Source organism: Oreochromis niloticus, linkage group LG12 (genome assembly GCF_001858045.2).
Source record: "Oreochromis niloticus isolate F11D_XX linkage group LG12, O_niloticus_UMD_NMBU, whole genome shotgun sequence".
NCBI lineage: Eukaryota > Metazoa > Chordata > Actinopteri > Cichliformes > Cichlidae > Oreochromis > Oreochromis niloticus.
The window spans coordinates 2,258,011-2,272,090 of NC_031977.2; the positions used below are offsets into that span (position 1 = coordinate 2,258,011).

At 40.1% G+C, this 14,080-nt stretch overlaps 1 protein-coding gene across 1 annotated transcript; it reads right to left on the reverse strand.

The window, feature by feature from the left end:
• Window positions 1-239: 239 nt before the first annotated feature.
• LOC100710879 (serine/threonine-protein phosphatase 6 catalytic subunit) lies at window positions 240-10,485 on the reverse strand. Its single transcript, XM_003455024.5, has 7 exons — window positions 10,330-10,485; window positions 8,166-8,261; window positions 7,929-7,994; window positions 7,675-7,816; window positions 4,471-4,550; window positions 3,382-3,591; window positions 240-1,131 (listed from the first exon to the last, which is right to left on the reverse strand). The coding sequence occupies exons 1-7, from the start codon at window positions 10,402-10,404 to the stop codon at window positions 883-885; spliced, it is 918 nt and encodes a 305-aa protein (XP_003455072.1). The 5' UTR covers window positions 10,405-10,485; the 3' UTR covers window positions 240-882.
• Window positions 10,486-14,080: the final 3,595 nt, after the last annotated feature.

The window sequence follows — 14,080 nt, forward strand, 5'->3', positions numbered from 1 at the left end:
ACTTTTACAACACCTGTGTGTTCATGCACTCAGTATAAACTGAATTGTGACGCAGTGCCTGAGTTTTGGTTTTTCTTTTACCTAAATAAATGACACTCCAAAAATAAATGAAGTGTTGGGCATTTCACAATATCCAGGATATACCATCCATACCACTAATACCAAACATGTAAAGCTCATGAGTGCAGATGAACCGAGGAGTCATTCTTGGCTCTTCCTCCAAGCAGCAACGTTCAATCTGAATTTTTTGGTTTTCTTTATTTAAAGCAACACACAGAAAAAATATAATTACAAGAGCAGATTGTTGAAAGTTACAGAGAATGTTTTGGGTACCATAGATTTAACAATACTGATATTTCCAAAAAGATGGGAAAGAATACATTTTATTTAATACATCAACTCTCTGGTTTACATATTTATTCATTTGTGATATCACACGAGGAGGATACCCCTTTTGAAACTTGGTTGGATAGATACAACGTTTCCGTTTGTGCAGTGCGCTCTCCTCTGACACGCAGCTGTATTTACATTAGAAACTAAAATAGAAGAGTCTTTAGGACACTGCCCACAGTTTGCTTAGCAGTGACAACTTATGTTGATTTATAAATATGAATATTTTACAGGGGTTAGCCAACTTTCTTCTTTTCTGTTACACACCAGCAGTGGGACACTGCTCAGCAAGCCTCCTTTGCTGTACTGATTTAAGCTGCAGAATAATGGTATTAAATGCACAGAGTGGGAGTAGCAATTGACAGTTGGCACCAAAAATGCACTCTAGATACTCTAAATGTATTAAATGTATATGGGCTCTCAAGTGCTGATGCCACTGTCCCCGTCAGCACTGTGCACTGCATAAATGCCTGTGTTTGAGCTTTAACCTGGTTACAGGAAATAAGGTGTTGTTGTTCGGGGCGGGATGACTCTTTCAGAGTCGGGCACTGCTCTGAACAGTTTGGGCTCTCTCGTGTTAGCGTCTTTGAAGACCATGATGGAGGCTATGTTGCCACAGCGGTAGCAGTAGTTGGGAGCTGACCACACGGTTACCAGCTTTTCATCGAACATGAACTTGTAGCCCTCGTGGACGAGTTGATGAGCCCTGCAGATCAGCTTGAGGTTGTTGATGTGGACGAACTGCAGTTTTGTAAAAGAAAGAGACGAGAGAAGAAAAGGAGGAGGCAAAAAAATGATTACAATCCCAAAACAAGGCTGCAGTAATCCTGTGCTGCTGCCATGAACTAATTCAAGTGAGAAATTGATTTTGTAAGGTAAATTTCTCCAAACACTGCAATTGTGTCATAGTAAGAGAAGTCGAAGGAGTTACTGAAAAATGTTATTTCGAAAAAAAATCTACTTCTCTGCCACAAACTGTTTTTACACCTATACAAACACGTAAACACTGTTTCACTTCAGCTGTTCACATGATATCGCTCTCCTCATGTTCACTACATCATTTATATAAAGTTGAGTTTAACATGTCTCTGGCACGCTGTTAGTTTTACAAGTACTTCAAATACAGGAGTACATTTTCATCCAGCTATGGTGGCCTGCTGACACACCAAGTCTGGATCCCAGTTAACCTCAGACTGTTCACAGTTTGTGTCAGCAGAGCCCCGTGGCTTTGAAGAGGCCAAGGGTGACAGCTAGGGCTGCACAATTAAACGTTAGAAAATCGCGATCTCAATTCATACTTATGTGCGATTTCATTTCCAAATGACAACGATTTAAAAAAAAGAAAGAAAAGATGACGATTGTACCGCATTTTGATCCGGGACATAATCTGCATGAAAACAAGCGCTCACTCTTCCTGCTCAACAAATGACATGGGCGGAGCCTGATACCACGTGATACAGAAGCCAGCTGGCAGAGAAAAAACAACGGAGAGCACGTGAGAGAAACTGCCTGAGGGGAGAAAACACAATGAGCGAAGAGGAAAAGCTTGCTGATGGCGGTGAGAATGACAACCCCACATTAATTCCAAGAAAAGGTTCTCATTCCTCCATGTGGAAGTTTTTTGGTTTCAAAGAAGGCGATGAGAGTCAAAATTGCCACATCTCTGGATCCAAGATTCAAGATGGACTACATCCATGAGGACAAAAAAACTACCATCAAAGCCAGACTGACACATGAGATGACTGACATAACTTCAGTTGTGGTAATTATGTTTACATCAGATCACATCAGACTCATAATGATATTCACACATTTTAAATTATTAGAAAAAAATTAGATATTGTACTTTGTTTTAAAGGTATTACGCTGTGGTGTGAAATAGAATGTTAAGATGAGCTTTGTCAATTATATTCTCTCTTTTAAACAAAGTCCCACCTAAACTGCATCCCCGGCTGTCCCCATGAAGAAGAGCCGAAAGACCTTAGGCAGCTTCCTTAAAGCAGCAAAAGGCAATGGGGCGCCATCCCAGCCTGAGCAAGATGTTGTGTCAGAACTACAGTCATATTTGCTCTTAAGCAACATTGATAGTGAAGCAGACCCCTTAGTCTGGTGGAGGGAACACAAGGGAGAATTTCCAAGACTGTCTATACTGGCCAAAAAATACCTCTGTATTCCTGCCACAAGTTCCCCTTCTGAAAGGGTGTTCAGCACAGTGGGGAACATTGTAACGTGTCTCTGTTCCTCACTGAAGCCTCAAAATGTTGACCGACTTGTGTTCTTGGCAAAAAACCTTTAAGCAGCTGGCTGCATAAAAAAAGGACTATGTTCTCTGTTGTGGTCCTGCCATGGTCAACTATCATATTGTCATGTCAAGCGTTATATTTTGTTAATATTTGTGGTTTACATTTTAAGAAACATACCTATTACCTACCTCTCTCATCACCTTACACACGCAAAGAATACTGTTCAAAATGTTATTGTTAAAAGTATTTTAAGGTTTCGTACGTAAGAGTAGACAAGTGAGACATTTATTGTTTTTATGTTCAGTCTCAACTGTTACGAAGTTGATGTGCAGTTAATAAGTGCAATAAATATTTATATTGGAAAAGAAAATCGTGAGAATATCGTGATCTCAATTCTAAGCAAAAAAATCGTGATTCTCATTTTATGCAAAATTATGCAGCACTAGTGACAGCTCATTATGAATAAAGTTTAGCAGCTGACCAAACTGCTGAGGGTGAGCTTGATCTCTGCCATTTGCAAGTGGAAGGGAGTATGGGTAAAGTAGCTCGGGGCCTGCTACAGTTTGTATGTAGCAAGAGGATAACATTGAAATGAGTTCATACAGTTGAGAATCTGACTACAGCTGTGGCAATAGTAATCAACCACATATTTTCACAGCTATTATTTTACACCTAAAAACACATTTTCATGTAGCAGGACATTTATTACATCAACATCATCAAAAGTAATCAAGTATAACAAACCAACCTCATTTGTGACCTTGGCACCAAAAAGCCAACCTGCTCCTCTGGGGCTGATGGCCCAGGTATCCACATCTTCAGGGTCTGACCACACCAAATCACAAAAAGCTCCTTTGTGGGGGATTTCCTGGTTCCGCTCAATGGTTCGAATTTGGTCCAGGGTCTTTATGTCTGGAGAAAGCCCTCCATGGACACACAGGATTTGCTCGTCCATCAGCTGAAAGAAAACAAGCCAAGAAGAACAGTCGGAATTGCAGATGCGTTATAGGGTCATACTTCTGAGACTTTACACAAGCACACAATAACATGCGAGCCAGTGTTCCATGTGGGGCCCTGTGCTACATGGCAAACAGGTGCCACATGACGGTGAAGCACCCAAACACAAGAAATTTAACATTTCATCTCCTCAAGTTGAAGAGTTGCAGTTCTGACATGCTACACTGTGACAAGGAGAGCAACCGTGTGTGACAGACTGACTTCCACTGAGTGTTTAGACAAGGCTGCGTGCTGTGCATGGCTGCACTTAACAAAGACATCAAAGATACAGAAATTTTTTAAAAAGTTGTGAAATACTAAACCTGGTTACTTGGGTCTCACAGTGACTAAGGGATGGGTGATTTTCAGAGTTTAAAAGACTCCTTGGTGGTTAATGACAGCAAAGTATCAAGATGCCATAGTTTTCGCCCGACAGCAAAGGGATTCATTTAAAACAAGCACCCTGAGAAAACCGTTTTTATAAAATGATACGAAATAAACAAACGTGAACTTCAACCTCAACTGAACTAAAAACAAACAGATCATATTTCTAAGTGACACTGTTGGCTAAGAAAAACGTTCTCAACACAGCATTCTCAAACATTTGCCGTTTGATCTTTTTCTAAAGTTCGGTTGCTAGCCCCTTCCCTTCCTGTCGATGCTGTAAAAGATGAGATGGCCTCATGCTGGCATGCTTCTTTGTCTTTGACCAAGTGTTTTGAGTTTTCACTTCTGAAAAGCTGTCATTCCCTACATACAATCACTTTGAAAGCATAAGCACTGTCATGTATCTGGAAAGATGTAATAACAGTACAAATTACATTAACAGTGGAATACTCACAGCTGCAACTGTTAACATATCGAAGACTTTGGTGCAATAACGCCAGGCATTTGCATTCCCATACTTGGTCTGGCACTCATCTGTAAGAATAAAAAAAGCGAGCTGAGTGGTACAGAAGCAATGCCATCTGTTGATTTCGTTCTTCTTCTGCTTCTTTTTCTACTGTTTTTACTTCGTTCTGTTTAAACAGGTTTTAATATTAGACAAAGATTTTTTAAATAACAATATCATTTATTAAGAGAAAAAGCTAACTAACCCTGTGTGTGTGTGGGGGGGTCCGTGTAAGAGAGAGAGAGAGGGATAATTAGCAATGAGACCTTAAAGTCAGGAATTCTGGCCCACCATTCTCTGCATAGTTGTTTTTTCATCGAGCCATAATGAACGTCCTGCCTAAGGTTACACCAAAGCATCTCAGTCTGATTTCAGTAAAGACTCAGTAAGCTTTTCCAAAGCCTCATTTTGTTATTTCTGACCCATTCAGAGGTGGACTTGTTGGTGATGAGACCGCTTAAGGCCACGAAGTGATAGCGGACATACTCCTTCAGGTTTTTTTTTTCTTCAGATTTTGGTAAAGAGCAGAATTCAAGGTTCCATCAAGTACAGCAAGTCGTCCAGCCCCTGAAGCAGCAAAGCAGCCTGAGACCATCACACTACCACCAACACCACATTGGACTGTTGGTGTGATGTTGTCTATTATAAAATGCTGTTAGTTTTACATCAGATTAAACAACAAGATGAAAACTTTCCAGAAAGTTCAACTTTTGTCTCGTCAGTCCACAGAACATTTTCAATTCAGTTTAACCTCCTAAGACCCGAACTCTTCCACAACATGCATTTTTAATTTCTCTTTGATATTTGGGCATATTGGGGCCCAATGAATGTAAAAACAAAGAATTACCTTCTTTTTTTTTTTTACCTTATTTTTGTTTTTAAGAAAAATGAGAGCCACATATGAGGATATTCATTTAAAATTTTGATAGAACAGTAGCAGTATGATGTCCTCGTAAGTGGATATCAGGCCCATGTAGAGTAAAATTGAGTATTTTGGTCTAAATAACCCAAAATGTGATGTCCACATATGTGGGCGGCAGGTCCTAGGAGGTTAATTCAGTTTTATTTATGTAGCACCAAATCACAACAACGGTTGCCTCAAGGTGCTATATAAATAAAATTGAACTGAATTGTTCCCAAAAGTGCTGAGGATCACCAAGATCAGGGCAAATGTGAGACAAGCCGTTGTGTTCTTTCTGGTCAGCAATGGTTTGTGCCTTGGATGCCATTTCTGCAGAGTCTCTTTTCACTGCAGAATTTTATTACTGTTGTATCATGCACACTGAGCTAAACTGAGGCGAGTGAGGCCTGAAGTTCTGTAGATGATGCTGTGGGTTCTTTTGTGACCTTCTGGTCATTGATGTGCTCTTGGAGTAATTTTGGGAGGCCTGCCACTGTTCACCACTGAAGTTTTCTCAATTTGTGGATAATGGTGCTCACTGTGGTTTTCCGTAGTTGGCTTAGTTTCCAGTCTGATGTCAGCCTGGAATCAGGCCTGGGTGTGACTGTACTCACCTTACCATAAAGGTGGATAATAAGAGGGGGCAATGACTTTTTCACATAGGGACAGGTATGTTTGGATTGTCTTTTCCCTCAATAAAAAAACCCATCAGTTTAACAATTGGGTTATCTTTGTCTAATATAAACATTAGCTTTAGTAATAATAATAATAATAATGATAATAATAATGGATTGCATTTGTATAGCGCTTTTCTAGACACTCTAAGCCAGGGGTCGGCAACCTGCGGCTCCGGAGCCGCATGCGGCTCTTTAGTCCTTATAGTGCGGCTCCGCCTGGTTTGGGCAAATAAATTAGAAGTATTTGGCTGAAGTGTATTTTATTTATGTTAGTTCTTTTTAACTCGTAGTTCTAAATTGGAAGATTATTGTGATATTGAAATATAAAAATAAAATTATATTCTATTATTTTTTCATCGCTCAAAATAAGAGTCACACTCGGGGAAGCCGGTGTACCCGCCGAAATGCCGTGCATTTATCGAGACTTTCAACCCCAGGTAGGCCAATTATGGATCTTCGGATCCACATTATGTCAGCAGCTGCTCTCCACCGTGAACTATGTTAAAGACAAACACCGCTCACGCCTGACAGATGACAGCTTACAGTCCTGCGTAAACTGACTTCGTACAGCCCCGATTTGCGGACTCTGTGCGCAGAGGTTCAGGAGCAGAAGTCCCATTGTAAACAAATCACTCATGTTTCCATGAGCATGCTTTTGAGCATCTCTTTATTGAGCACTTTTCACACACGGTTGCTGTACGCATACAGCCGGCTGTAGCTTTTCAGCTCACAGCCTGACATACACCACCAACAACACAACAGCATAGATAGCACAGACGTAAAGGCGGCGAGGCGTGATTGCGGGTGTCGCTCAGGTGCGTCCGACTCCCCTACAGCGGCGCTGCAGACCACGCCCCGCCGCACGCATTAACCAGGTAAAATACATATTTAGGCAGAATTTTGCAAATATCCATTTTTCAGCAGCATAGAGCTTTTTTCCAATTATTTTTTAAGAGTCAGGTCAAGGCTCCAACAGCCCAAAGGCGATATAAGGGAGGCGGCTGACAACAGTTTTTCTTTGCTACATGGATCATTTTAGTTCAGGTTGGTGTCTTTCCTTTTGTTATATTTCTTTAAGAGTTCAAAATGTGTTGATTACATAAATATAATTTAATTTTCTCTGTAGCACTTCATGGATTTCATAAGCAACACAACTTAGTTGTTCACACAAAGCATAAAGATAAAACACAATATATACAGTGTTATCTTCATTTTAGATGTCAAAAAGTATTTGCGGCTCCCAGTGTTTTCTTTTGCGTGGAAACCGGGTCCAAATGGCTCTTTGGGTGTAAAAGGTTGCAGACCCCTGGTTTAAGCGCTAGTGTGACAAATATGCAAAAATATTATATCAGTAAGGGAGAAAAATGCTTTTGCAAAGTACTGTGCATGTTATATATACTAAAATATTGTGAAAAGCAGCTTTAAAAAAATATTTTGTTTTGTTGTTTGATTTTTTGGTCCTATTTCAACACAATCTATTTGTTAGTTCTATATTATTATTATTATTTCATTTGTTGTTTTCCAAAGTAAAAAAAAAAGGTTACTCCTCATCAGCTTTTGTGAATCAAAACTCACCATAAAAGCCGTAAACTTGGGTGATCTGCCTGCTTTCGTGGTTTCCACGTAGAAGAGTGATGCGGTCAGGCCATTTGGCCTTCAGCACGAGCAGATAGGTGAATGTCTCCAAGCTGTAATACCCTCGGTCGACGAAGTCACCCTACAGATGACGGAGGTTTATTACAGACACTGTGCCAACATACCTGTTAAACAGAACGAATTAAGAAAGCTGCTTCTATAAATGTGTTCCAAACTTAATAGAAGAAACAAACCATGAAGATGTAATTTGTGTCTGGAACCTGGCCACCAGTTCGGAAGAGTTCACAAAGATCATAAAACTAGAACACAGACATAAACATTTATTTATTTATTATTTATTATTTACCTGGTTATTTATTTATTTAAAACCCAGACCAACATTAAAAAAGGTGAAAACTATGTTAAGAGTCAGTGTAAACATGTTGCTTAGAAACATCAGTGATCAGGGTGTTTTGAGACTCCATTTTTACCTGTCCATGTATGTCCCCACACACTGTTACAGGAGTGGAGACGGGCTGCACGTTGGACTCCTCCAGCAGAAGATCACACACGTAGTCACATAACCTCTGCACAGATCACAGCATAACAGACAGAAAACATAAGCCACTCACTGTTTGCAAATAAAACCAATTTCATAATAGAAGTATGAATCTAAAGCATTTCCTGAGCAACTGGGAAGTTCAACTACTTTCATTCTGCCTGAACTCTGTTAACCAAGTGGTCTTCAAGAATAGTTCACCAAGCTTTTTGAAGCATTCTAATGTTCTTCCTTGGATGTTCGCTGCTTTTTGTTACTGTTTTTAGTCACTGCTTTAATAATGTTGAGATCTGGCCTCTGAGGAGGTAAATTGTAAATGGTCTGATTCTTTTATAGCGTATTTCTTCTCTCCCGGAGGACTCAAATTGCTCTATACAACATGCCACATTCACACAAGCACTTGCTTCTAAGTGCTTTCTAGCTACTATTTACACACATTCATACTCCGATGGATGAAACTGGGGGTTAATATCTTGCCCAAGGATATTTGGCAAGCAGATTAGGGGCAGCCAGGTATGGAACCACCAACCTTCCGATCAGTAGATGACCTGCTCTACCTCCTGACCTACAGCCACCCAGGCCAGTCATAACTGATAGTGTTTCACTGTGGATTTTCCATCTAAGTGTAGCAATGTGCTGGGAATTGTTCACACTGAAAAATAAAGTTGTTGCCAATTAGATGTTTACATCTAATGAGATGTGCTAATCAAATGTATAATTTGGTCAAAAAAAGTAACCAATGTCAAAATACAAACTCTGAAAGACCCGCAGAAAGCTTGGACAACTATTGCTCAAGACCACCTAAATAAAATTACAAGAAAGGTTACAAAAACAAACAAACAAAAAAAACAGCACAGGAAATCCTTCCTGTACTCGCTGCATCTCTCCCTGTAGAACTCCTTGATCTAATGCACAGCACACAGTGCAATAGTTACACGCGTTTGCACATTTAAGTAACAGTAAAAATAACAACATTTTACAGTTCAGAGTTTATTCTCTGTACTTTTTTTAATAATTGAGCTATTTGTACATATTATTTCTTTTATTTTGTAACTTTAATTCAGTCTGTTACTGATATTATTGTCTTGGAGCAAATTTAACCACAGAATTTCCTTAGGGATTAAGAAAGTATCTGGGTTCTGATTGTACTTGTGCGACTGAACTATTAGCTTGCTCTAAATTAGGAGGTAGTTTGTCAAGCTGAATTCTTCCAGTGTTGTCTCATTTACAAGAGAGACCTGTTCCTGTTTTTCAGTTCAGCCAATCTGATGCAAATTTGTGCAGCTAAATCTCCGGATGGTGGCACATGAGATAAGCTGTATTGTTCACAGTATTGCCAGAGTATAATTGTGTGTTTAATAAAATATTTATAATTTGTGTCCCCGTATCCTTTTAAGTATAATCATGTAAAGTATCATAACACTACTGTATCGATTTTTTCCTCTGCCCGTAGGTGACGGGTCACCTAAAATTTATTTGTAGCCAGTCAGTGTCACTTGCAGTAACTGAAGGACTGCTTCCTTTAAATTCAGATCTTGACAATAACTTTGAGTGCACATTAATTATTGTTTTCTTTCACAAACCGCTGATTAGCTTAACTAGTCTCCCGGTTTCACAATGACTTTCACCAACTATAACAACTATGAATCTGTCACTGGCTACTACGGGGGAGTTTAACTGAATTTGAAAGGATGGAAAGGAACGGTACTCTTGGTCACTGCAGCTACTCTTAAAATCGTTTGAAACCAACCAAGACCGGTGAGAAAAACCCAGCGGTCAGCCCACATGATAACAGCTAGCAACATCGGCTCACTGCTGATATTATTGTACCTTACAAAGAAAAAATAACAATCCCTCAGGCCACTGTCGCTCCTGCTCCCATAACATCTCAGAGGATGTTACTAGACTTTAACTGTGCTATGACAGCTAAGATAAATTATTATTTACTGTCTGAGATATTGAAATCAACAGACTAGCATCACTAGCTAGCTATAGCTAATTCCGCTATTCCAACAGACAGCAGGAGTGAGAGTGCGCCGTTATTATCAGCCCACAACACGGATTCATCAGAAACGCGTCAAGAAAGTCACATTTACCTTAAGATCGTTTTCTGGGAGGTATTTACACTGCTTTGCAATCTCTGCATATTTATCCAAATCTAGAGGTGCCATTGTACCCAGACAGTTATATACGTCACTTCCTGCAACACTTGAGCGTTTTCCTCTCTAACGTCATTTCAAAGTCGTCACAAACCGAAATATGATATGACTGTATATGCAACTCTGTTACGTTAAACCAGGGGTGTCAAACTCAATTGCACAGGGGGCCAAAACTCAAGGCACACTCTAGGTCGCGGGCCAAACAAGATAAACATTTATTGAACACATAAAACAGTGTTTTTTAAATATAAATATGAATATAAATAGACAGGAATATTCCAGAATAAATAAACTTAGAAAAAAAAAAACTTTAACTGCAACTTTAAATATTTTGCTCTCCATAAAAATATATCCTGTTAGAAATATGAACATGCTGCCAATACCCCCAGAAAAAAATAAATGAAAATTGTGCTTTTAAGTAAACGCTAAAATAACAACAAATCAAAACAATGAGATTTTGTTGCCATTGTGCCATTTTATAAAAAATAAAATAAACTTAAAATATTTTGCTCTTCATAAAAATATCTCCTGTCAAAATGATGCAAATTCAAAATATGAACATGATGCAAAAAAACAAACTGGAAATTTAAATAAAATTTCTGCTTTTCAGCAAAAGTTAAGAAAACAACAAATCATTCAGTTTTCTTTGCTCTTATGCCATTTTGTCAGAGCTGGATGCTTGGCATCTTTTTTTGGCAACAAGTTCGTTTAAGTTTGGTGTGAGGTCTTGTGTTGTCGAGATGCTGGATGGACTGCGGGTGTTCATTAGTGAGACGACTCCTGTTTTGTTAATCTTCAACACTGTAAACAGCGTCTCACACAGATATGTGCTACCAAACATACATAAGGTTCGAGCCGCATGTAGACGGAGCTGGGGCATTACTTCAGGAATGGAACAATAAACGGTGTGGGCCCTTCAGTGTCAAACTTTGCCTTGAGTGTCCCATTATATTGCAGCTCAATCAGCTCCATCTGAATCTGCACAGGTGCAGTTTCCACGTCAACTGTAAATGGGTTGCGAAACAGCTCAAAATTCTCTTTTTGCGCTTCAAAGTCACCAAAGCGCCGTGCGAACTCAGTGCGCTCAGTTTATCAGCAAAGTGTCCATTTGGGAACACTGTTGCGCCGAATTGGTTCAACATTACTTGGCAACAGGGAAAGTGAGGCAAGTTGCACTGGTCCACATCTTGGATAGGGAGGAACGCTGGTTTGAGCGCGGAGTCCAGGAGGCCATTTACGTGAAAAGGGAAAGACCATCTCTGAATCGAGGAGGGGGCCTAAGGATACATCTCTCGCCATCTTACAATGCTGTGATTGCAGCCATTCCCCAACTCTCTGTGAATGGGACTCATGGACATTGATCAGTGTTCTTTGATCAGTGGGTTTTGATCAGTGGTTGTTGATCAATGGTCATGAGAATTTGCATAATTATGATTAAGGAACTGACCTCCCAGCCCATTGTTCCTTCAGTGGGCTGGTTTCAGTCATTATGCAAATGTACTGTTTATAAGATTGGGGAAACCTGCAGTCAGCTGAGACTGAAGAAGTCACTTAGATGAGTGATGAAACTTTTCTCCCATTGAAAACACTACGTCCAGATGAACAGAATCAAACTTTAGGGATTTAATTACCTGGATGATTGAGCATGCATCAAGACATTCTCCGTGTTGTTTCTGAATTCTTTGTCACCTTATGAATAATGTATATAATGTTGAATAATTTCATGTAAATTTAAGTCTTGTTAATAGAAACTCAGGAAAGAATGTAATTTGTTTTTACACTTTTTGATACTTGGATATGGGGATTAATAGGTAGTTATTTATATATTTTCATTATGTTCTGTATTTCAAACTGTAAATTAAGCTTGTTTGGTTATATTTTTATTTCATTCTTGTAATTTTTCATGCTTGTACTTTTAATACATTTTTGATAACATAAAAATAAATTCTGAGAGATACCTGCATTTTTCAATACAGAATTCTTTTCAAAATTGATTTGGCATGCAGTGTTACATTGGTAAAGTATAATATATTGCATTAGAAACTTTCACAGGATCAGTACTGGACTATATCAAGTTCTGTATTGCAAATGTGACTGTGGACAAAAGCATTTGGGTTTTCCCAAACCAAAAACCCTGGATGACCAGCAAGGTCTGCACACTCCTCAAAGCCCACGATGCCGCCTTCAGGTCAGGTGACAGAGCTCTGTACAGGGCTGCTCGAGCTGACCTGAAAAGGGGTCCTCACCCTCACCCTCACCTGGTTCCTGCACCGCTCCACTCACTGTAACGGAGCACGATGTCAGATGTGTGTTCCTAGCAGTGAACGCCAGGAAGGCGGCCGGTCCAGACGGAATACGTGGTAAAGTGCTAAGAGCATGTGCCCACCAGCTCACCCTCATCTTCACCAGAATCTTCAACCTCTCACTGGATGAAGCAGCCATCCCATCCTGTCTAAAATCACCCACAATCATCCCAGTGCCAAAGAAGTCTCCCATCACCAGCCTGAACTATTATTGCCCTGTGGCCCTCACACAGGTAATCATGAAATGCTTTGAGAGACTAATCCTTCAGCACATCAAGGATTACCTCCCCCCAGAATTCGACCTCCACCAGTTTGCATACCGCGCAAACAGATCCACAGAAGACGCCATCGCCCTCCACTCGGTGCTGAGTCCCCTAGAACAGCAGCAGAGCTACGTCAGAATGCTCTTCGTGGACTACAGCTTTAGCCTTTAATACAATCATCCCAGACATCCTCTGCTGACCTTCTACCACTCGCCCATTGAGAGCCTGCTAACTTACTGCATCACAGTATGGTACGGCAGCTGCACTAAGGCGGATAGAGCCCCCACCCCCAGCATGTTTGCACTGAGTAGGAGATGCTCTGTATCTCACTGTACAACTGTATAGTGACAAAGGTATTCTATTCTATTTTAAAAATTGCTATAAACAGAGGAACCCAAACTGATGAAAAATGACTATTTTTAGTGGATTTTTGATATAGAAGCAGAATGACAGAATGTTATAAGAAGTTACTTTTAGTCATTCTAAGCTGGGCATTGCGTTCTCTGGCTGTTCAAAGCCATGGAAATTTAGACTTTCCAAGCAAATAATGATGGCCATACTGATGTTCTTTTCAGTACATTTTACTTTATGTTCATTTTCATTTTTATGATGTTTCTATTTTTACATAATTCCTCCCACATAGCAAAATTGGTATGGCCCGGATCTGTCCCACACAATGTGCTTACACATGGCCTGCATACCGCAAAGAATGATGGCCCTTTGGTGGCCCAGATCTGGTTTACCAGAGGTGGCCCACACATGGGCCAGCACAAGGCCAGTTGCAGACACCCTGCTGGCCCTGTGCTGGCCCAGAAAACTTTCAGCTCTGGCCCCAGATGTCAGCCTAATGTGTACCTTAATCAAGCCACGTAATAACATGTGCCGGAACATAATAGTGCAAAAGTAACATGACGAAACTCTGTTCAGACAGTGAATAGACTGATTCTTATATAGGGCTAACAGACATGTCTGTGTCATGTCTGAGGGCTAACACATAGAGACAGACAAACATTCACACTCACATTTACACCTATGGGCATTTTAGAGTTACCAATTAACCCAACTAGCTGCATGTCTTTGTGCTGTGCTTGTGAGTACCCGGAGGGAACCCACACAAACATG

What these genes read in the sequence shown, in the direction of transcription:
- LOC100710879 (XM_003455024.5), bottom strand. Translation starts at nt 10,404, where the DNA reads ATGGCACCTCTAGATTTGGATAAATATGCAGAGATTGCAAAGCAGTGT. An exon ending in GTGGGGACATACATGGACAG is followed by an intron (nt 7,995 to 8,165) that starts GTAAAAATGGAG and finishes TCTGTGTTCTAG; the next exon opens with TTTTATGATCTTTGTGAACT. An exon ending in CCAAGTTTACGGCTTTTATG is followed by an intron (nt 4,551 to 7,674) that starts GTGAGTTTTGAT and finishes TTATTCTTACAG; the next exon opens with ATGAGTGCCAGACCAAGTAT.